Genomic DNA, 23,960 nt, shown 5'->3' with positions numbered 1-23,960 from the left:
AAGCGGAGGGCTGATCACCTTCCCTTCATGTGTTAACGATCAAGATAACACTGTGTTTATATGATGCAGTGCCGTATACACCATTGGGGTGCGGATAAAGATTTGAAGACACATGACTAGTTTCGAAAACTACAGATGTTTTCATCTACAGGCAATGAAATAAAACTCATTAAGTGGTATCATACAAGTGTGTCGCCTACTTTCAAAATCCGCCAGATGCAACTTTAAAAGATTTTAAAATAAATACTCTATCAGAATGCCAATTGTGGGTTTTATTGTTTAAAATATTTATTTACTTAAAAACCCTGCTAAAAATACTTAAAAAAACAGCGTTTATTTTAAATTCGGCCATATTCATGGAACTTGCCTTCTGACCCATATCGACTAATCAGAGAGCGGGAATAAGTCAAAAATTAAGATGACGTCATTATCCGTTTGTGTCACTTGTATTTTTTTGAATGCTGAACAAAAATCTAAAAATATGTTAAAATTCTCTATTTTATAATATTTTAACTAAAGATAGACAAATCTTTTAAACATAAATGTTACCCGGAGAATTTTGCAGTTTTTGGAAAATCGACCTACGTGGATCTGGCGGATTTTGAAAGTAGGTGACACAAATGTTTTTTTTTTAAATCGTCATACTATTGTAGTTAAGTTGCTGTTTCCCATCAATCGTCATACTATAGTAGTTCAATTGCTTTTTATCATCAATCATCATACTATCGTAGTTTAATTGCTGTTTGTATGAAACTGTACTAAAGTTGCTTTTTACAATCAATCGTACTACTATAGTTAAGTTGCTATTTACCTTTCTGGAAAACCAAGGTATGCTCCCGGAGCAGATGCAGATCTGGCTCCACGTGATAGCTTCCCTGGTCGTAGAAATGGATTCTGCAAAAAATTAAATATTATAATATCTATAGAGTGCGTCCCTATAGCAAATTCAATGGATTTGCTACACTTCGGAGTTATTTATATGAAGTTTTTTTATAAATATTTTCAACAAAGGTGAAGATCTATTTTTCTGCAATCTATATTATTAATGATATTTATTAGCAGTATTTTATTCTAATTGATATCGCAACGTATATGAAGAAGTCTATTAAAATGGAAGTATGAAAATATAGGAATTTACATGGAGGCAAATTTTTACATAAAAAATACTAATGACATTTTCAATTGAAACATAAATACAACTTTCGGAAGTTTGAGTAATGTGGTTGTCAATCACGGGGTACAATTGTGAATGTAACACAGTGAATACGGTGATTAGTTGAACACGCCAATCGTAAGTCGTAAGCCATGTAAATACGCGGACTCCCATATTCTTTACGTTGGGATATCAATAAGAAAGATGATATTGACGTTTGATGAATTTTGTTTACCTGAAAGCTGTGCTTTTTGAGCATTGTCTTGATGAGGATGAGTGTGGAGACCTTGGGAATGCTGGTGACAACTCTCGCCACGTCTTCCTCGGTTACTTCCACGAGCTGACAATTTTCTTCTTCCGATGGAAGCGGCCAGCGACCATCCATCGTCACCCAAGGATGGACCTATAACGTAAAAGCGAAGAGCTGTTCATTATGCTGGCCACGGTTGTATGGAGAAATTAGAAGTCTTAATTTTACCCGGCACAGAACTAAAAGGTGCTAAATGACGCTTTTTCTACACACACAAAATTTGATTAATATCAGATATCATCTATTGCTCAGGATTTTTTTCTAGATCTGAAATATACAAACGAAAGACCGTTCACTAGGCTGGAAAAGGTTGTATGGAGAATATAGAAGTTTTAATTTTACCCGGTTTATAAAAGTCTTAATTTTATGAAGATTTTTCTGTTGATATCTTTTGTGTACAGAAAGAAAAGGGTGCCAAATGACGCTTTTACTACGCATACAAAATTTAATAAACATTGGATATCATCTTTTGCCTCCGGATCGATTTAAATATATTTTTTTTATGATTTTTAGTTGAGTTATTGCAGTAAGACTAAAATATCAAAAAAGTTAAAACTAAATGTAAAAATGAGGGTGTTTAGAACAATTTAAAAAAATTAAGAGTAACATTTATTAATAACAATTTAAAAATTCGTCAAAATGCCATTTATAAAATTATTATTTACTTCATGATCCACATAAACAATTTTAATTTAATTATTCACCTCAGAAAACATCGCATTACACAATTCGCTCACTCCTTTCAACAACGTCATATCGTAGTCATACAGGAGAAAGTGACCTAGCGCATTTTTAACAAAAACGTGATCATTGACTATTTAATATCTTACTAGCTTAATATTGCCCTGAAAAAAATCCAAAGGATTTTAAACTTGGAAGTAAACTATATTGATTTGTTAAAAATGACTAACTGCATTGATGTTTATTTTCTTGCCAAGCAAAAGTGACTTAAATGGCCCTCCTGAACATTTTACGTTTTGGTAGTTGGTCACTTTCTCCTGTACGACTACGATATATCAAAAAACTTGATTTTTCAGGAGATCGTTTTTAAAGTTTAAAAATATAGTAAAATGTATATCATTTCACACTTTCTGCCCTGTAGGGGGTAAATATTAAGTTAAAAATATGCCGTTTTTGCTGGGATATAGTACATTTTCTGGGCATTCCGAAAACATGCAAAACTGAAAATTGACGATTTTTGATATATGACGTTGTTGAAAGGAGTGAGCGAATTGTAGTACTACCAATTCACGTATTGTGTGGTCGACTACGTTTTTGTTGCATGGTTCCCATCACTACAATGTTGCCAGATGGAGATAGATTTTTTTAATTACCTAACGTCCAAGTGACTCTGAAATCCAGCTACGGCTTATGCAACACCGCTTATCATGACCCTACTCAGGCTTCAACTTTTTAAGTTTCATAGCCTATGCCTACTCGTGAGTGGATTTACTATTTATGTTTAAGAGTACTATAATTTCATGTAATTCATGAGTGAAAATTCTAGGCAAAAACATTCAAACATTTGCAGTAGAGATAGATTTCCCGCGGTATCGAATATATAGCCATTTTTAAGACTGGCGGGAATTTTAAATTAAGCACTGTACATTTTTACATTAATTCCGAGTACAAGAAGAATTTTAGAGGCTGTTTTTTGAAGAGAAAAGCGCGTTTCTTAGTTCGTAAACACGGTACCTACCCGCAATTTTCTACGCGCATTTCGCGGCAAGTACCCGGGAGACATAAACTCGCAGAGAAACATTGCGCTGGTTAGTTATTCATGGACACAGTTAATTATCTGTACCCCAAACAAAGGTTTGGTCGCAAATTTCGCGGCGCCTTGATTAGTATCAGTAAAGAAAGCCCGAGGCCTGAATTAAAACCATAAAGTTCGTCTAATACTCCCCCGAGATAATCTTGATAACAGAGTTGCTCAGACTAAGTGCATATTAAAACGAGTCAAGATTGCCGCCACAAAAGCTGTAGGTCATAGATTTATTATTTATGGTCATGGCGATCTGTCACTTACTCCACGCCCGGTCGTTTCATTTTATTTATATTTAAGACCTACATAAATTGTTGAGTATTACATAATGTATTGTAAATCTCCATAGATAAAATCTGCTTCAGACTGCGTGAATAATACCCAACACTTCCTATGAATATATTATTCTTCATTTTCAATTTTTAAATTTATTTTATTTATACATAGATAATATACACATTGCAAACTTAAATTTAAATCGTATACATTAACATAGATATCGGCAATATAAAATAGAACATAAGCAAGAATACTACTGCTAAAGGTGTAGAAGAATCCAAACCGGATATTGTTCAACATAGCGGTAGCTCTTCCTACAGGCATAACCATCGGCAGGTTGGTCCTGTGTATAGGAATGTGAAACAATCTATGCCGACGCTGTCTTAGGTTGCGAACATACAGACCAATGCTCCGGATAATTTCAGGATTATCGATCATACAATCGATAAAAATGCGTAATCATAAGCTCTTTATAAGCCCTCTGTCTTGCACTGCTGGATATAGGCCTCTTCCCCTTTTTTCCATTTCTTCCGGTCGGTTGCTGTTTGCAGCCAGTTTTTACCCCCCACAGCGACTATGTTGTCGGACCATCTCTTTTGGAGTCTTCCAACACCTATTTTGTTCTCCCAACGTCTCCATCGTAAAAAAATTGGGGCCCATCTTGTGGGGTCCTGCCTTGCAATATGCGTTTTTACCACAAAGTGACAATAGAACACCACACTAGTTTGTCTTTGCGAGCGATCTTAGCCTCTTTCACATTCATGCATCTCCTCATACATTTTCAATTCAATTCAATTCAATTTATTCAATAATTAATATATACATTACAAACTAACATTTAAGGCGTATACATTAAAAAAACAAATAAAAAAGTAAGCAAAAAGCCCTGTAAATTCCAAAATTTCCGTATTCTTCTATGTTGTTAATATAAATAATATTGGATAACGGTATGCTTTTCTCGCATACGGGGGCGTTTTAGTTAATGAAATACTGTCCTGCGAACGTTTTAATGCTAATACAGTGAAACCTCTATCTATCGTTTTTAAAGGGACCTTTTGAAATAAACTGTGAATGCGGGATAATGAAGTCAATACACAAGGAGATACGATCGAGTAAAGATACCGTCCTTCCAATCTGCATAACCATAAGTAGGTGGAAATTTCAAGAATACAAGTTTTAGATGTTAATATATGTATTTATTGAAAAAAAAACAAAGTTGAACAGAGCCCAAGGATCTTCAGACCTCTTCTGCTGTATCCATCATACAAGCTTTCGATAGTCTGTATCCCACACGTTGAAATATTGTCGTAGAATATAACAAAATTCAGAAAGTTAAAAAAAAAGTAAAAAAACAGACAAATATATCAAATATGTAGCATAATTCAAACGATGAATGCGGTAAAATGGTGGATAGAAACGATCGATGCATTTTTGTATGAAATTAATCCGGGGTAGAAGAAAAAAACGACTCATCCGGAAAAACGATTATTCGAGGAACGATAGATAGAGGTTTCACTGTATTCTATCCCGGTCTCGGGGATTTACTTACACAAAATAATCCCTCATCGCCGCGGTACGTGAATGGGATGATTCCAGAAACATCCCTGTTTCCCTCCCCAGGGAACGCAACAACTGCGGGTGAATTATTCAACCGGAAGCACACTCCAATGCGGTGGTCATCAATTCACCGAGATGGAGAGAAATCTTGGAGAGAGAGGAATACCGAGGAATATAGCCGGCTGAGGATTCAGGTAAAAGAGCAATAAACGTAGCAAGTTTCACGGACGAATTCCGAATACATTAAATTATACGATGCAGTTTTCCCGAGAAATATCTCGATACGATTCTATCGAAATGAATATCAATAAAATCGTATTGCATCAGTATAAAACCGAGTTTTTTCGGAGATGATAAAAAAATGTAGAAGATGAATTACGAGACTCAATTATTATTTATTGGAATAAAGATATAATATACCTTGTATAACACTAATCGCTTACTCCTTTCAACAACGTCATATATCGAAAATCGACAATTTTCAGTTGTGCATGTTTTGGGAATGCCCAGAAAATGTACTATATCCCAGAAAAAGCGGCATATTTTTAATTTAATATTTATCCGCTACAGGGCAGAAAGTGTTATTTTTGCATTTTGAAGAAAAAGTATTGTTAAATTTTTTTTAGATACACATTTTTTTAAAAAAATGGAATAAAAACCTTCAGGTCTTACATAAAAAGATCTGTTGCACAGTAAAAAGTTCAATAAGTGGCTTGATATTTATTTTAAATACATTTTACTATATTTTAAACCTTAAAAACGATCTCCGGAAAAATCAAGTTGTTTGACATACTTATGACGTTGTTAAAAGAAGTGAGCGTAATATGAAACCGATTATTTGGAGTTTTATGGAAGATATTTAAATATTATTTTTTGACATCTCATCAAAGATGAAGAAGAATATGGAAGTCTGGACATTTACGTGGCTGACGAATTGGAAATAATCCAGATTTTGTGTAAAAGTGTTTGGACACACTAAAAATGGTGTAGATATTTAAATAAATGAATCTAAATTGAAATAACATTATTATTTCATATAAAAAAAGATAGATTATTCATAAATTATCAATGACGTTGAATATAGTATAGATCAATTTCATTTATTGATTTGGGTTGATTTGTGGAGAGATAACATAATTTAAGTATAAAAATTAAGCACCTGTTTAAGACCACTATTATATTATTATTATAATGTCGATCCCAAGTGTGGTCTTATACAAGTGATTTATTTTGTTTATTCAAAGTTCATATATAAAAAAGTTTTCTTAATAAGCACGCAATTAAGTAAGTTAACTTGGTAAATAAAATGAGTTTAGGTAACTTGGTAAATACGATCATACGTGGTATTAACCAACTAAAATTTAAATGAATGGATAAATATAACTGTGTACAAAGTTTAAAAAAAACCTTATATATGTGGGTTTACACAAAGTAAACGATGAATCATAGAGTCTTAAATAACCACACCACAAAGTTAATAATGCTTTTAAAATAAAGAACTAAATATTATCTATTTATTTTTAAATCTGAATTATAAATTATACATTGTCGTATAAAAAAAAACATTTTTTTTTTCTTGTGATTTTGTTACTGAAATAGCTGGAAATCCTAGACGTCGAAAGGTAAAAACAAAATGAAAATTGTAATTTTGAACTACCTATAATAAAAAGTACAAGAAAAGAATAATTTGTATGACTTTTTCTATATTTTGAAAGCTTAACTTAGTACTAAATCAATAAAATAATATAAAATTGGTAGTAGGTTATACATTAACCAATAGAAGCTACACTAGGGGTGAAAATATATTTAAATTATTTATTTAAATTTAAAAAGCTTAATAAAATAGAAGTAGCTTTACAAAATAAAAATCCAATATATGCAGAGAGGTTAAATTTTCGAGAGCAGTAGAGCGATTTAATTTCATACGAGAACTATATTCATATCAGCTCAACCAGGCTGAAAATCCGGAAAAATGTGAAAAAGTTTTTCATATCTCTTTTCAGCTTTAGATTGGAAATTTCGCGGAAATAAAATGACGCCATGAACGTCTAATTTCCCATAGCGTTGAGCATGGGTAATATAAACGTAATGGGTTTACAGTCCTTATGTTGCAAAAGGGTAAAATACCTCTATGTGACTGGCGACCAATGGGATATGGGAATATTCCCGACGTTGATAATTCATTTCAATTTCAGTGTGCTAGAGGAGCATTGTGGATGTTCACACATTGTAAAAAAGGTTAAGCACTAAAAAATTTTATTACAAATAAAAAATATATAGATTAAAATATAAAATGTGGAATTGAATTCGTAAAAATGATGGTGAAATTATTTATATTTTGTCATATTGACATCTTATCAAAGATGAAGAAGAATATATTTTTTTACAACATTTTGAGTGTGTCCAAATACTTGTTCACAAAATCTGGATTATCTCCAATTACAGGAGTTATTTTCATATTATTTTTTGACATCTCATCAAAGATGAAGAAGAATATGGAAGTCTGGGCATTTACGGGGCTGACGACCGCCATAGGCTGGTTTAAGTGATCACTTTGCATACGTGTAACATTCATCAATTATACCCGTTATTTACAACCACACTACTCAAATTCTTGGAAGTTCTATAAGTATGAACCCATTTTGAAACATTGTTCTTGAATCACTAAATTCTTTTCATCTCACCAATAGATGTCTCTAGTGAAGTTCTAGTTCTAATTTGAGTAGTGTGGTTGTCAATAATGGGTAGAATTGGTGAATGTTACACGTGTGTAAAGTGATCACTTCAACCGGCCTATGACGGTCGTCAGCCCCGTAAATGCCCAGACTTCCATATTCTTCTTCATCTTTGATGAGATGTCAAAAAAATATGAAAAATACTCCTATAATTGGAGATAATCCAGATTTGTGAACAAGTATTTGGACACACTTAAAATGTTGTAAAATATAGGTAGATTAATTATCTAGTGTCTAAATTAATAATAAATTTTTGGAACAATAAACGTTTTGTAGGTGTAATTAAATGTACCTTCAATAAGAATGTGTCTTTTGATTATTCTAACAGCAATTTCACATTATATTTTTCTTGAAAAAAATTAAATATTTGTATACATTTTCAAATATCTCAATTAAGACTATATCAAATTATATTACTTACTATATTATTACTTATATTAAAATTGTGTTATAGTGGGTCACAGAAACTCGGTATTCCTCCGCTTCTATTTTCAATTTTACTCGCCTAATAAATTTGTTTGACTGATTTATATATATATATATATATATATATATATATATATATATATATATATATATATATATATATATATATATATATATATATATATATATATATATATATATATATATATATATATATATATATATATATATATATATATATATATATATATATATATATATATATATATATATATATATATATATATATATATATATATATATATATATATATATATATATATATATATATATATATATATATATATATATATATATATATATATATATATATATATAAATAGACCTTTGAAACGAAGAATATTTTAGACGATTCTCAAGATTAAGGCAAATGCGACGAAGGAGCTAAAGGACATCACAAAGAAGCGTTCCAGGACTGTTTCCAAAAGTAGAAACACCGTTGGGATAAGTGTGTGCGTCGGGGAGGTGACTACTTTGAAGGGGACCCAGACATGTGACTTCTAAATAAAGTAAAATTAGTTTCATGACGTCAATGTACATATCACTCACTCCTTTCAATAACGTCATAAATCAAAAATCGTAAATTTTCAGTTGTGCATGTTTTCGGAATGCCCAGAAAATGTACTATATCTCAGCAAAAGCGGCATATTTTTAACTTGATATTTTATTTATTGTTTCGGCATTAACTTTGTGGTAAGACATGTTACAATGATTAAAGAAAACACTTGTTTCTTACCACATGCGTTTTATTATAGACTACATGTTTCAGAAGTCAAACTTCCATCATTCAGGTCTGTATAATAACATATATATGAGTTATTATACAGACCTGAATGATGGAAGTTTATCTTCTGAAACATGTAGTCTATAATAAAACTCAAGTGCTAAAAAACAAGTGTTTTCTTTAATCATTGTAACTTAATATTTACCGGCTACAGGGCAAAAAGTGTTGTTTTTGCATTTTGAAGAAAAGTTAATTAATTTTTTTAAATATACTACATATTTTTCAAATGGAGAAAAAAACTTTTAGGTTTTACCCAAAAAGATCTGTTGCCCAGTAAAAAGTTCAAAAAGTAGCTTGATATTTATTTTTAATACATTGTATTATATTTTTAAACTTTAAAAACGATCTCCTGAAAAATCAAGTTTTTTGATAGATGACGTTCTTGAAAGGAGTGAGCGAAATATTTTTTTTTTAAATAAAAATATAAATAATTTCACCGTCATTTTTACGAATTGAATTCCACATTTTATATTTTAATGTACATATTTTTTGCTTGTAATAACAAATGTTAGTGCCTAACCTTTTTTACAATGTGTGAACATTCACAATGCAATTTAATTTTTTTACTTTAAAAACGTTCTCCTGAAAAATCGAGTTTTTTTATTTATGACGTTCTTGAAAGGAGTGGGCGATTTGTATAATATATACCTTGATCTCGGGTAGAGTGATCCTAGTATGCGGGTTTTTATCCAACATTCGCGATATGAGGTGCTTCAAGGGCGGCGCCAGGCTGTAGGGCGGCGGCGAGGGCGGGAACGTCAGCGGCTGCTTCCTGATGAGCGAGTAGAGCCCTGTCGCCTCTTCTGCAGTCCAGGGCAGCTGGCCAGTCACCAGCGCGTACAGGGTCACCCCCATGGACCAAACGTCGGAGGCCTGGGGAAAAAATACACATTTATATCATATAAAATGCTTAACTCTGATTTTTTAAATCTACTAAATTGTATTTTATTGTTAAAAACACATAAATATATATTTGTGACAATTGTTTCGCCTTGTTATAGCATTTCCAAATGAATATTTTTTAATTTCAATTCAGGTCCGCGTCCCGAAGTTCTGACGCGGACGGCCGATGAATTGTCAGCAGTGGTCGTCCTGGGCGGCGCGAAAGAAGGATAAAGAACTATAGTTGCTTCATATCAAGTTGAGACAAATATAAATTTTTACTTTTATTTTGTAGAGATCTTCATAAATGTTAAAAATATCGTTCAAGGCCCAATATACGATAAATCGCAACGTATTTTTTTTTTAAATTTAAGCCCTTATCCGCACCTTAATGGTGCATAGGGCACTGCGTCATACAAATGAAGTGTTATCTTGATCGTTTACACATGAAGGAAAGGTGATCAGCCCTCCGCCTCAGGTACCAGTCCAGGGTAATATTGAATAAATATTACAGTGAAAAAATCACTTATATTTATTTTACCCCCCTTGGGGATCGAACCAGGGATCTCCAGAACGGTAGCCGAGCATGCTGACCATTACACTACGGAGGCGGACATTTTTTTTTCAAACCCAGGAAATATTTGACGTGATAGAATTTTTCGCTTAAAACACCGTTGTTGTATTAAATTGTCTTCGAAATAAATAAATATGATTTTGAAAGGAAAATAATTATTGAAAGGTAAGGAGTTTAAAAAAATTCCAAATATATTCTTAAAAATTAAAATACCAAATTTTTTTTTTAAATGTGCGCGGAAACACGTTTAGCCCCTAGCGCGGCAGGACGCTTTCTAATTTGAACGTTTGAGATATCACCCTTAACGTTTAACATCGTTTTTACTTATGATGCAATTACCGTTGTAGCACTTAGCGTCGCCCACAAAGTAGCCATTCTCGCAAAAGCAATTCTAAAATGCATAAAAATGACATTAAACTGAGAAGGAATTTACATTTTAAGAATTTTCAGCGTTAAGTGCCTCACTAGGGAATGTAGGCGAAAAAAATATTAATAAAAATTTTAATTCTCAGCCATTTTGAGCACAAACAAATTGTGGAGATATGGACCCCAAACAAAATTAGAGTATCGCATTTTTTAAACAAGTTTCTGTGTTTCTTTGTTTTGTCTTGGTTAAAAAAATCCTCAGGGAAAGCGAACTCCACCACCTAGAACTATATTTATCCTGTCATAATTACATTAGGGAAATTTCTCTGTCTGTAAACGGCATCTCATTTTATACTGTAGTGGTTAGATCATTTGGCTATTAAGCTGGAGGCTTAGAATCGAATTTTCACGGGGGTTAAAATACATATAAAAAAATTGATCAATTTATTGATATGGCGATTAATTTGTAAAACACCATAATTAACATTTTAAATATTAAAATAAAACATTGATTTTTAGGATCTACTAAGTTGTATATTTTATAAAGTAGTAGTTTAATAACGATGACAAGGAGAGAGATTTGTCACGAATTTTCAGTATATATTTTTTTAAATAAAATAAACAACTTAGAATACCCTGAAAATCAGTGTATGATTTTAATATTGCAAATATAAATAAATCGATATTTCTATCCCAAACTTTAATGACTTTCTATTATATTATTTGTTGACATTTCATCAAAGATGAAGAAGAATATAGAGGTCTGGGCATTTACGGGGCTGACGACCGTCATAGGCTGGTTTAAGTGATCACTTCACACACGTGTAACATTCACCAATTTTACCTATTATTGACAACCACACTACACTACACTGGAGTTTCTGCTCAATAAAAAGCTTCTTTTCATCTCACCAATAGATGTCTCTAGTGAAGTTCTAGCGATTCAAGAACAATGTTTCAAAATTGGTTCATATATATATAGAACTTACATGAATTTAAGTAGTGTGGTTGTCAATAATGGATAGAATTGGTGAATGTTTCGCGGGTATAAAGTGATCACTTAAACCAGCCTATGATGGTCGTCAGCCCCGTAAATGCCCAGACTTCCATATTCTTTTTCATCTTTGATGAGATGTCAAAAAATAATATGGTTTAAGTGATCTATTTACACACATGTAACATTCACCAATTCTACCCATTATTAACTTTATATTACTTTACTTACAAAACAGTTTCGTTTAAATACACTGCATATGTTTTTTCATATTTAAAAAAAAAGTCGGGGGCAGATATTCACACTGAGGGTATATGTAGTACATATTTTTATAATTTCTAACTTTTTTATAAAATACAATTTAAAGTCCAATTTGTTTTGCACAACGTCATTTTGATTTGTTAGATTCCAATTTTATTTGTAAGGCCTCCAATGTGAAGTGAAAAACTTGTAAAATATTTAATTTATTTCTCTCAATACATCGAACATTTATGGCCACCAAAAAAATTATATCGCTCACTCCTTTCAAGAACGTCATAAATCGAAAAACTTGATTTTTCAGGAGATCGTTTTTAATGTTTAAAAATATAATACAGTGTATTAAAACTAAATATCAAGCCACTTACTGAACTTTTTACTGTGCAACAGATCTTTTAGGTAAAACCTGAAGGTTTTTTCTCCATTTGAAAAATATTTAGTGTATTTAAAAAAATAATTAAACCAAATATTTTCCTTAAAATGCAAAAACAACACTATCTGCCCTGTAGCGGTTAAATATTAAGCTAAAAATATGCCTGTTTTGCTGGGATATAGTACATTTTCTGGGCATTCAGAAAACATGCACAAGTGAAAATTGTCGATTTTTTATTTATGACGTTCTTGAAAAGAGTGAGCGATATTATAGATTTTACCCGGTAATATGGATAACGGGTCGCGGTCGCGTTTGAGAGAATTTCGTTTACGTTATAAACAAGTCGTTTAGCGTGATTCTGGAATAGAATACGGCGAGGGCGGGAACAGTCCCTAGACGACCGTGGGAAGAGTGGTCGGGGTGAAGAGAAGGGCGGTGGAAAGAGACGAACTGAATTATAGGGCCGTAAAATCGTAAAATGTAAGCCAAACGGGAATAGCGCAACTCGTTAGACTTCTACGAGCGAAAGAGTAATATAAGGTTCAAATAACAAATTATGATATTATATTTTGACATCTTATCAAAGATGAAGAAGAATATGGATAATATGAATAGATGTCTCTAGTGAAGTTCTAGTGATTCAAGAACAATGTTTCAGATTTGGTTCACATATTTAGAACTTGAATTTGAGTAGTGTGGTTGTCAATAATGGGTAGAATTGGTGAATATTACACGTGTGTAAAGTGATCACTTAAACCAGCCTTTGACGGTCGTCAGCCCCATAAATGCCCAAACTTCCATATTCTTCTTCATCTTTGATGAGATATCAAAAAATAATAAAAATGGCGTTAAAATAAACTGGCGTTTCTCGTGTATGTGATTATAATCCAGGATTGGGACCTCACATACTAATAAAAGAGTTTCTGCTTAATAAAAATGCTTCTTTTTATCTCATCTTTCTTAATTTTATCGATAATGCGTATCTCAGCTTTGCATTCTTTCCGTATTCCACCATTCGAACATACAACGTTCTACCGCACATACGTCTGACAGATCGCATTCGAAACCTTTTTTGAAGATATTGACTGAAAATTATGTAAAACTAGTGAAAAAAAAATGTATTTAATTTATATTTGAAGCACTCACTTTGTGATTTTCCATTTTATTATTAAAATGTAACTTTGTTTCAAAATCACTATAAATATTTTATTATAATTTAATTATAATGTCTACCGGTTTCGAAGCTTATCTCTTCAGTCTTGATAAAGAAGCGGTTAGCTTCAAAATCGGTAGACATTATAATTATTTATTGACTTGGCGTTTAATTTGTAGAACTCCATTTTAATTTACGTATTAATTTTAAATCAAACACAGATTTTTTGAGTCTACTAAGTTGTATTTCATTAACAAAAAACACATAAAAAAATATATTGTGACAATTGTTTCGCCTTGTTAGGGCATTATCAAACGACATTCGTTTGATAATGCCCTAACAAGGCGAAACAATTGTCACAATATAATTTTTTATGTGTTTTTTGTTAATAAAATACAACTTAGTAGACTCAAAAAATCTGTGTTTGATTTAAAATTAATACATACATTATAATTAGGTTATAATAAAATAATTATAGTGATTTAAAACAAAGTTACATTTTAATTATAAAAAATAACTCCTATAATTGGAGATAATCCAGATTTGTGAATTACTCAAAATGTTGTTAATAAAATAAACATAAAAAATATTATTATGTTTTTAACAATATGGCTTTTCTAATGTTAAAAATGAAATTATTAAGAGGGTATTTTCCTGTGAAAAACACCTTTCTTATTTGAATTAATTATTGAATAATTATCTGACAATTTACACTATACTCGTACAACAGTCATAGCTACCATTGAGTAGAATATTGAATTTGTTATATTTTAATAATAATGAAAAAAAAATGTTTTCAAATTTTGATTGTATTTTTCCTGTATAACTGCTGATTTTCCAGCATCGTTTGCACCAATTGGTTGAGTTCGCTCTCATTAACCAATACTTAGAAAAAGTCAAGGAAACCCTTACTTCTTAATTAAGATTTTATTCCGCAGATATGTTAAAAATAACCCGGCGATCTTTATTAAACGTCTGGAATTTGCATTTCTATCTCCCATTTCCCGTGACGACGCCATTAATAAGGTATTAGGTGGAGCGTCGGAAGAGAAAGACACTTTCATTATGTAAAGCTGTTCCTCCATCTTGGATTCGTATATACAAACTAATAGCTGGTTTCTATTCGCGTCACGGTCAACAGTCAGTCGTCTTGGAAGGATAATACAAGAAACGATGATTCCAGATCAAATTTAGGATAAATACCATATGTAGACGTCCTCGCTAAAAAGTTACATTTCCGATATTGCACAAAAATAATTTAAATGCAAATCTGTTCTGTTTACTGTATTATTTCGAAATCCTAATTAAAGTTGCGACAAAACGTGACCAATCCTGTGTTAAACTAATATGAAATCATTAAATTGCACTAAAACGTAACAATTTTACAAGCTAGAATTCCTGATCATTTATAATGGAAATGTAACGTTTTGATGAGGACCTCCACAGTTGGTTCTTGTCGAAACCGGTTTAAGAGAAAAGTACCGAAAATAAGAACATATCCATCCCTAAAGATGACTACATAAGTTCTAGTCAAAACCAGTTGAAGAAAAAATTCAAAAATAAAAGTGATTAATTAAAAGAAATCTATAAAGTTATCTTAAACTCTTGTTACTAACCACTTTTATTTTTGGTACATTTTTTCTGCAGCCGGCTTCGACAATCAACTCATCATCTTCAGGGATAGATAAAACAAGGTGCTTGTCGAAATCAGTTGGAGTAAAAGTGACAAAAATGAAAGTGGTTAAAAACAAAGTTTTAGTTTTATTTTATAAAGTTTATAAAGTGTGCCACAACGTGTACAAAAATCATTAAAAATTGTTTATATTTAAATGACATGACGTTAAGCAGACATTGGTCAAATAATAGCAAAATAATTCTCTCTTCACTCATGTTATATTACCATACCACAAAGTTAACAATGCTTCTAGTATATAAAATAAAATAATAGCAACTCAAAAAGGAGTTTAAAATGCAAATGAGATTCATGAAAATCCTCACCTTGGCGACTTGTTGAGGGTTGGTGCAGGGGAAAACAACTCAAAAGGGAGTTTAAAATGCAGATGATATTCATGCAGATCCTCACCTTGGTGACTTGTTGAGGGTTGGCGCAAGGGAAGGCTTCGGGGGCCAGGAAGGCGGGCGTTCCAGGACCTCCGCTGCCCGATCCCTCACTGCTTCCTCCCAGGTCCGCTACTAGTACTTTTCCATTCTCTCCGACCAAGAGGTTGTCAGGTTTGATGTCCCGGTGGATTATGTTCTGGTAGTGCACTGGAAGACAAAAAATATTATTTCCACTGAAAAAATATATAAAAAAACAAATGTTTTATTTATAATTTAATCGATGAATAAGAGTTGAATGGGAAATGCCATGGTGAACATTTTCTGCAAATGCCTAGGCATTTATAATTCAGTATTATCAATATCGTGAAACTATAATTTATATAATTATAGTTTCACGATATAATAACTATAATTTTTGTATTTAAATTAAGTTTTTTGTATTTTGTATTAACTAATTATACTTAGAAACCTATACCCTTATACCATGTACTATGACTTTTTATTTTGTATACCCACACACAGGCCATGCCTTTGTGGGATCTTTTTTTGTATTCATTTTTATTTTTTATAAATATTTTTTGTTTTTGAATTTATGTAATGCAAAAGAATTTTAAATAAAGAAAAAAAAAATTACAATATTTTCGGGTGTGTTTAAATCCTCGTTCATTAATTTTGGTTTCTCCACATTGTTATTTTTACATTGAATGTAACTTTCATTAGTCAAATGTAACATTCTCAAATTACAATAAAATTTAAATTGGCGGGATTGCATACATTCCAAGTAACAAATTGTGACTCGAGAAACTTACAGTATTCGATTCCCAGAACCACATCGCGGAAGTAGCTCCTTGCCTGGTTCTCTGGAACCGGTTCGGAGTTCGGCTGCATCACGGGTCCTCTTTCTACTAATTCGAATACCAGGTACAAGTGGTCTTCCAACGGATCGTCCAAGACCTGTAAAGAAAATGAGTTGAATTCGTATTAATACAAATGTAAATGTTGGTTTATTCAAAATCTTAAATCTCTAATTGTTTTATTAATTGATTAGTAACTCTGTGGTTTAATATTTATCCATTTTTAATTTAAGTTTCACTTGCTTGAAAGTTAAAGAAATTAATAAAAATGTAAATGTTCGTTTATTAAAAATCTTAAATCTCTTATTGTTTTTATAATTGATTTGTCACTTTGTGGTTTAATATTAATCCATTTTTAATTTAAGTTTCACTTGCTTGAAAGTTAAAGAAATTAATAAAAATGTAAATGTTCGTTTCTTAAAAATCTTAAATCTCTAATTGTTTTAATAATTTATTTGTCACTTTGTGGTTTAATATTAATCCATTTTTAATTTAAGTTTCACTCGCTTGAAAGTAAGTCATAAACTGAAACATTTAAAAAAAATAGAAATTCACAATTAATGTAAGTGATTTTATCCCCTATTATTTCAATATTACCCTAGACTGGTACCTGATGCGGTAGGCTGATCACCTTTCCGTCATGTGTTAACGACCAAGATAACACTGCGTTTATATGATGCAGTGTCCTATGCACCATCGGGTGCTGATGAGGGTTTGAAGAAGATGAAAAAGAAATTCATAAAAATAATAATGTGAATAAACCCATAGTTAACAACATGACAATGACTAAAGCCCTTACCCTTTTGCTAATGTTCTTACTGATAAAAAAGAAACCCCTCTTCAATCTTCAACATCCCAAGGACCCAACTCTAAAATTTAGAATTAGCTTCACATATGGTGTTTGAAAATTATACGGAATGCATCGAAACACGTGTTGTTGAAATATATAGAATTATCTATGTTGAAATATATAGAATTATATCTATTAAAATGAAGAATAATCTACGGTTTAAAAAAATTCCAAGTACTTGAAATCTCATCATTAATAAAGACGTCAATTGAGATGAGAATGGTTTGGTCATATACAGGCCTTACTATTTCCTCATTCTCTTTACGTTATATCTTTCTTCTCTTTCATGTAACGAAATATGCTTAATAACCGTGACGCGTCCTTGAATTATCGATTGTCGAATTGCCGCTGAAGAAGTTTCATTTGAAAAGTATCAAATAGTATATTTATTCATAAAAACTAGTCAGAATTAGAATGAAGGTACAAAAGCTGTCAAATTAAGAAGTTTTTAAAAGAAAGATGTCTTCCTATTTATAAACATAATATTTTTCATCAGAAAGACAGAAATAAATATATGTTTCACTATATTCCCCGTTTTGTTCATTCATTACGTTGCTACGAACCTTGACTTTTCATCTCCAAAGGACAGAGTTCACTCACGTATCTCTTCATTACACTTCCCTAATTTCTTATCATATTCAGCTACCTTTATTTTTCTTACATAACTATATTTCATCGTACACAAAAAAAGTACAATTTACAAACATGTACGCTCGCTCCCGTGTCGAGGAAACATTTTACAATACGTATATATAAAAATATCCAAAATAACAATTAATAATACACTAACAAAACATCACTTAAAATAATCATAACTATCATACAATACATTTAATACAAAACAATAGATTTTCAAAAAAAATCGTCACAAAAACGACAGTTACATACTAGAAAGAAATTTGGAAAGTCTCCATTGAGACTTTTCTCTTAGTTAAGCGGACGAAACCGGATGTTCTGAACAACACGGATTCATAAGTGGAAGGTCAATACAATCCAATCATTTGATCTATCAGAAATACACATCAGATTCACTAGAAAATAAACATCAAGTAGATTACATCCATACCGAATTTTCAAAACTATGTGATAGAATTAGCCACAAAATATTGCCACAAATGTAAGGATTGTTTTAATAAATAATTGTTTGACTCTCATGAGCTGTCATTGTTGAATATTTCTACTGTGTGGCCGTTAAGTAAGTAATAGACTCGACAACCTTTCTTTTAAAGTGATATTATTTATTGTATATATTTTTTAAATCCAAACCTAAAAACTTAATCTAAAAGCAATCGTTTGTGAATATTTGTTTTACTAATTTAAGATTTTGGTAAGCTATTTTACAAATAAACATAGTTAGTATAAAATAGCTTTCAATTTTAGGATTTTATTTGTTTGAACTGGTTTACTTTTTTATATAATCTAAATAAAATGACCCGAAAAAAAGAGTGATCAACTTCGATAGAATTTTTTGTATGATTTTTCATCAGCCTTGTCTAGCGCATTTCAAAAGTAAACAGGGAATCATTGTTTACGTAGTACATCTGACTTTATCCCTTTTTCCTTTTTTCCATTTCAGCACGGCTTGTGTAAGAAATGATCGAAGAAAAGTAGGGTATTGATTGGAGCAGGCGACAGTAAGAAGAGTGGTTTAAAACAATACATCCCTACCTGCCAGAGAAAAATATCTGCGAAACGATCTCTGCAGGCCCTCAACCACCCTGACATACATAGATGAGCTCAAATACCTATATCCGCTACTCAAAGTGATCAAGATACTGTGGGAACATGGGAAAAATAATAAATTGGCAATCTGAATCAGACGTAGGTCGTCCGTGAACAAGCGGATCTTAATGATCTGTTCAGTTGTACTAATTGAGTTACCGGATCTCAATTTTTAGATATACTGTAACGTTAATTGGACCGGATACCTAAATGAATCATTTATAGTTTACTTATTTGGCCTAAGGTTTATGGCCTAAGGTTTATTTTGTCCGCCTCCGTAGTGTAATGATCAGCACGCTCGGCTACCGTTCTGGAGGTCCCGGGTTCAATTCCCAGAGGGGATCAAATAAATAAAAGTGATTTATTCACTGTAATATTTATTCAATATTATCCTGGACTGGTACCTGAAGCGGAGGGCTGATCACATTTTCTTCATGTGTAAACGATCGAGATAACACTGCCTTTATATGAAGCAGTGCCCTATGCACCATTGGGGTGCGGATAAGGGTTTTATTTTATTATTATTAAGGTTTATGGAATTACGTAATGATTTAAACATAAAAATAAACTCTTTTCTTACATGTTTTTTGCACATACTTTGTGGCAAATTTATAAAACTTTATAAAATAAAACTAAAACTTTCTTTTTAACCACTTTTTAATCTATTACATAATTCCACCTACTCAATAATTAAACAAACTATTTTTCACACTTTTAGTTTAAGTACATCATGTCCGTCCCTAAAGATAACAAGGTTTTTGTCGAAACCGGTTAGAGAAAAGTCCCAATAGTAAAAATGTCTGAAGACCATTTTTTAAAATTTTATAAAGTTTAACAAATATAAACCCATTAATTGATTCGGCAGTCACTTTGTGATAACGTTTTACTTAGTAAATACCACTATTTATAAAATCTACTGTGACACGTATTTCAATGCATTCCGCATCATTTTACGTATACGGTTTTTGAAACAGCAGTTTGAGAAATAGTTGTATTTACTAAGTAAAATTTTAATTAAAAAATAAACCCTTTAATAAGACAACTTTTGAGTTTATTAATTTCGATACTACTATTCGTCGTATCGCCATCGCCAAAAGTGCCATGTCTAAGGTAGACAAGATCTGGAAAGACCGGGGTGTGAGTAACAACACCAAGATGAAGCTTGTCAGGAGCTTGGTCCATTCCATTTTTCTCTATGCTGCTAAAACATGGACCATAAAAGCAGCAAAAAAGGAGAAAAATTGATGCCTTCGAAATGTGGTGTTGGAGGCGCATGCTATGAATTCCATAGACAGCTAGACGCACCAATGAGTCCATTCGCCAGGAACTACGCTTGGATAGCTTGACTCTGGCCAATATCTGTACCCGACGGATTCTCCAGTTCTTTGGACACGTTGCGCGTGGCAAAGAGAATAGCCTGGAACGACAAGTTGTGATCGGTAGCCTGGAGGGAAAGAGAGGGAGAGGAAGTTCCCCACACGATGGACCGATCAAATTAAGGCAGCAGCAGGCACCTCGGTGTTTGGAGCGCTACGTGCAGCGCAGTCAAGGGATAACTGGAGAAGAGTCATTGCTTCTGCAAGGGTCACAACCCTCAGTAATGAGGAATATGACGGAGAAGAAGACTACTATTCATTGATTTGGCATTAAATTTGTCGAATAACTTATCGATTTAAATATAAAAATTAACACTTGTCTACAACATTTTTCAGTTTATTTATGTAAATAAGACTATTTATTCATAAGGCTTTAACTTTCTTGCATAACTTGGTAATTTAAATATAAAAATTAACATTTTTAAGACCACTATTGCGTTTACAAATGTAAAAACTACTATTTATTGGTTTGGCATTAACTTTGTGAAATAACTTTATGATGTAAATAGGTAATTTTGAACACTTGTATACGACTACTTTTGTAAGTTTTTTCATCATGGGTAGTATGGTGAATGTTACACGTGTGTAAAGTTGTCAGTTAACCAGCCTTTGGCAGGTCAAACACCCTGTAAATACCCAGACTTCCATATTCTTCTTCATCTATATTGACATGTCTAAATGTAAACACTTCGAAGCTCAGAATACTGTGAATTAAAATTGCTAATATTTATGTTCATGTATGTTCGCCTTCGTAGTGTAATGGTCAGCACGCTCGGCTACCGTTCTGGAGGTCCCGGGTTCGATTCCCAAGGGGGGTAAAATAAATATAAGTGATTTTTTCACATATTTATTCAATATTACCCTGGACTGGTACCTGAAGCGGAGGGCTGATCACCTTTCCTTCATGTGTAAACGATCAAGATAACACTGCGTTTATATGACGCAGTGCCCTATGCACCATTGGGGTGTGGATAAGGGTTTTATTTTTATTATATAATATTTATGTTCACGTATGTGTGTGCTAATCGCTACAAAATAATCCCTATGTATGTTATAAATTAATCTATAATGATATTCCACCCCTTATATTAGCGGTTCACCCCTTCGGCATAAATGTCACGTTAGACGAACCGCGGCGGAATAAATTTCGGATAATTCGTTTTCAGTTGGTATGTTCCAAAATAATTAATATTCGAACGAGCATGACGAATTCCCATTAAGTACAGATAAGTTAAGCGACTGAATAAAGTTTGCCAGTTAAAAAGTTAACGCTTTAATATTGATGGAGAGGAATAAAAAAGTGTGGGTGTTAATAGGGCTTAAGAGGTGCCAAAGACTGGTGGTTTGGCCGGTACTTATCGGTAGTACGTTTTGAATTTCGAACGACGCCCGACTGCCAAAATAAAAGACAAAAACAAAAGTACAAATAGTTGCAATTTGACTCTTCACGCGGGCGCTCTATATTAAATTGTTGTGAATACCTCGCTGTATTTTGTGACCCCATCACCACCATCAAGAGAGAATCGCCCTGATCCCAGCGCTGGATCAAGACCAAATATAAGAATAAAAGGTTAGTTCTTTATTCATATGTGCTATTAGATATTTATCGAACTCGCCGTCCCTTAGTACTTGAAAGTTCGAGCATAAATCATCGAACTAACTCGGGAGAGTAACACGACTCCAAATCGATCTAAATATTTCTATCTTGTAGAATCGTCGTCTTATTGTTAATAATATAAGACTGGTCCTTCGAATAATTATTTTTTTTGAGTTTCATTTCGCACTGTGGCGAAACCATTTTTGGTCCTATCGAACCGGATTTACATATTTACGATTACTAGCGTACCTATTTACGATTGCGAGCGTTTCGGATTTGGTGTCAATACTAAATTCGATATTTAAATTTCTTGTGAATTTGTTTCCCTTTGATAATATTGCTACTGCAATAAGCATTACGTAAACATGAATGATAAAATACAACTTAAATTGGCGATAGCAAAAAAAGATTATATTTTGGCGGAAATCGAAGAGCTGCATAAACAAGCTCAACATGTTTATCAAAGTCAAAAAGAAACGCGAATTACACAAGAATTTAGAGTACAGGCATCGGAAATTGACAATGATTTTTCCGAATTTAAAAACTTATGTGATAATGAAAACGTGTTGCAAATGAAGTTAAATCCAGATTTTCAACCGAATTTTGAGAGCTTGACAGTTTACAAAAGGAAGTTTTATTTTGTTAAAGACACACTTATACGGATGACAAAAATTTCTGAACTCGAGTCGTCAAATACTTCGCAACCAATTCACGGTGTAACAAATTTAGTTTTAAAATCGCAGGATGATCCTAGTTATAATTTAAGTATTCAACCACTAGTATTAAATAAGATAACCGATAACCTTCCAGTTTCCGAGATTAATACCTCATCTCTCAACTATTTAAAAGACTTGTCCTTAGCCGACAGAGACTTCCACATTTCAAGACCAGTAGACATATTACCGGGTGCTGAAGTCTTTACTGAAATTCTGCGAGATAAAAGAATACGTGGACCGCCAGGAAACCCAGACGCTATAGAGACCGCATTTGGGTTTATAATTGAAGGTTCGGCCAATTCTTTGATAAGTTACGATAAGGACGATACTCGTCCTCCTATTCATAATTTTTTGACTACTTCTAAGGAATCAATTGAGACACTAGTATCCAGATTTTGGACATTAGAAGAAGCACCTTCGAGTGAAAAACCAAGTTTTTCATCTGAGGAAAAACAGTGTGAAGAATTTTATAAATCAAACATACATCGGGATAGCACTGGGCGCTACGTCACAGCACTACCCTTTAATAGAGATCCATCTTGTTTAGGAGATTCACTTACAACTGCGACACTTCGCTATCAGAAGTTAGAACGCAAAATTAATCAAAATGACACTCTGCGTCGTGACTATGATAAGGTCATGGAAGAATATCTCGAAAATAAATTTATTTCTCCCATACCACTTAGTAATTCTAACGAGCCATTTTATGTCATACCTCATCACGGAGTTCAACGAGCGGACAAACTCACTACAAAACTTAGAGTTGTCCTAAACGCCAGTCAGGTGACTACGTCGGGTCTTTCTCTGAATGATTGTTTACATCCAGGTCCTAATTTACAAGCAGAATTACCCGCCGTTATTCTAAAATTCAGATTATTTCCAATTGCACTCAGCGCGGATATCAAGCAAATGTTTCTAAATTTAATTGTACGTCCTGAAGATCGTCGTTTTCTCAATATCCTGTATAAATTTAAAACTGATAACGTAATAAAGATGTACCAATTTAATCGCGTGTGCTTTGGTTTGAGATGTAGTCCTTACTTAGCTAGGCGTACCGTAAAGCAGCTAGCTAAAGATGAACATGATAAATATCCATACGCTGCCAAAATCGCGTC

General features: G+C 32.6%; 1 protein-coding gene across 1 annotated transcript in view; it reads right to left on the bottom strand.

The window, feature by feature from the left end:
- The window catches only part of LOC148311508 (calcium/calmodulin-dependent protein kinase kinase 1-like), a 66,298-nt gene that overhangs the window by 2,073 nt on the left and 40,265 nt on the right, over positions 1-23,960 (bottom strand). The window contains exons 4-8 of the mRNA XM_088256491.1: positions 16,540-16,684; positions 15,753-15,937; positions 9,718-9,942; positions 1,389-1,556; positions 812-894 (exon numbers count right to left, since the gene is read on the bottom strand). Coding sequence (XP_088112617.1) covers positions 812-894; positions 1,389-1,556; positions 9,718-9,942; positions 15,753-15,937; positions 16,540-16,684 — 806 coding nt within the window. The remainder of the gene's footprint in view (positions 1-811; positions 895-1,388; positions 1,557-9,717; positions 9,943-15,752; positions 15,938-16,539; positions 16,685-23,960) is intronic.

The sequence above is a fragment of the Brachycentrus maculatus genome, unplaced genomic scaffold (assembly GCF_059751285.1).
Source record: "Brachycentrus maculatus isolate JH-2025_06_01 unplaced genomic scaffold, ASM5975128v1 h1tg000061l, whole genome shotgun sequence".
In the NCBI taxonomy this organism is placed as follows: domain Eukaryota; kingdom Metazoa; phylum Arthropoda; class Insecta; order Trichoptera; family Brachycentridae; genus Brachycentrus; species Brachycentrus maculatus.
This window is presented reverse-complemented; position numbering and strand designations above follow the sequence as displayed.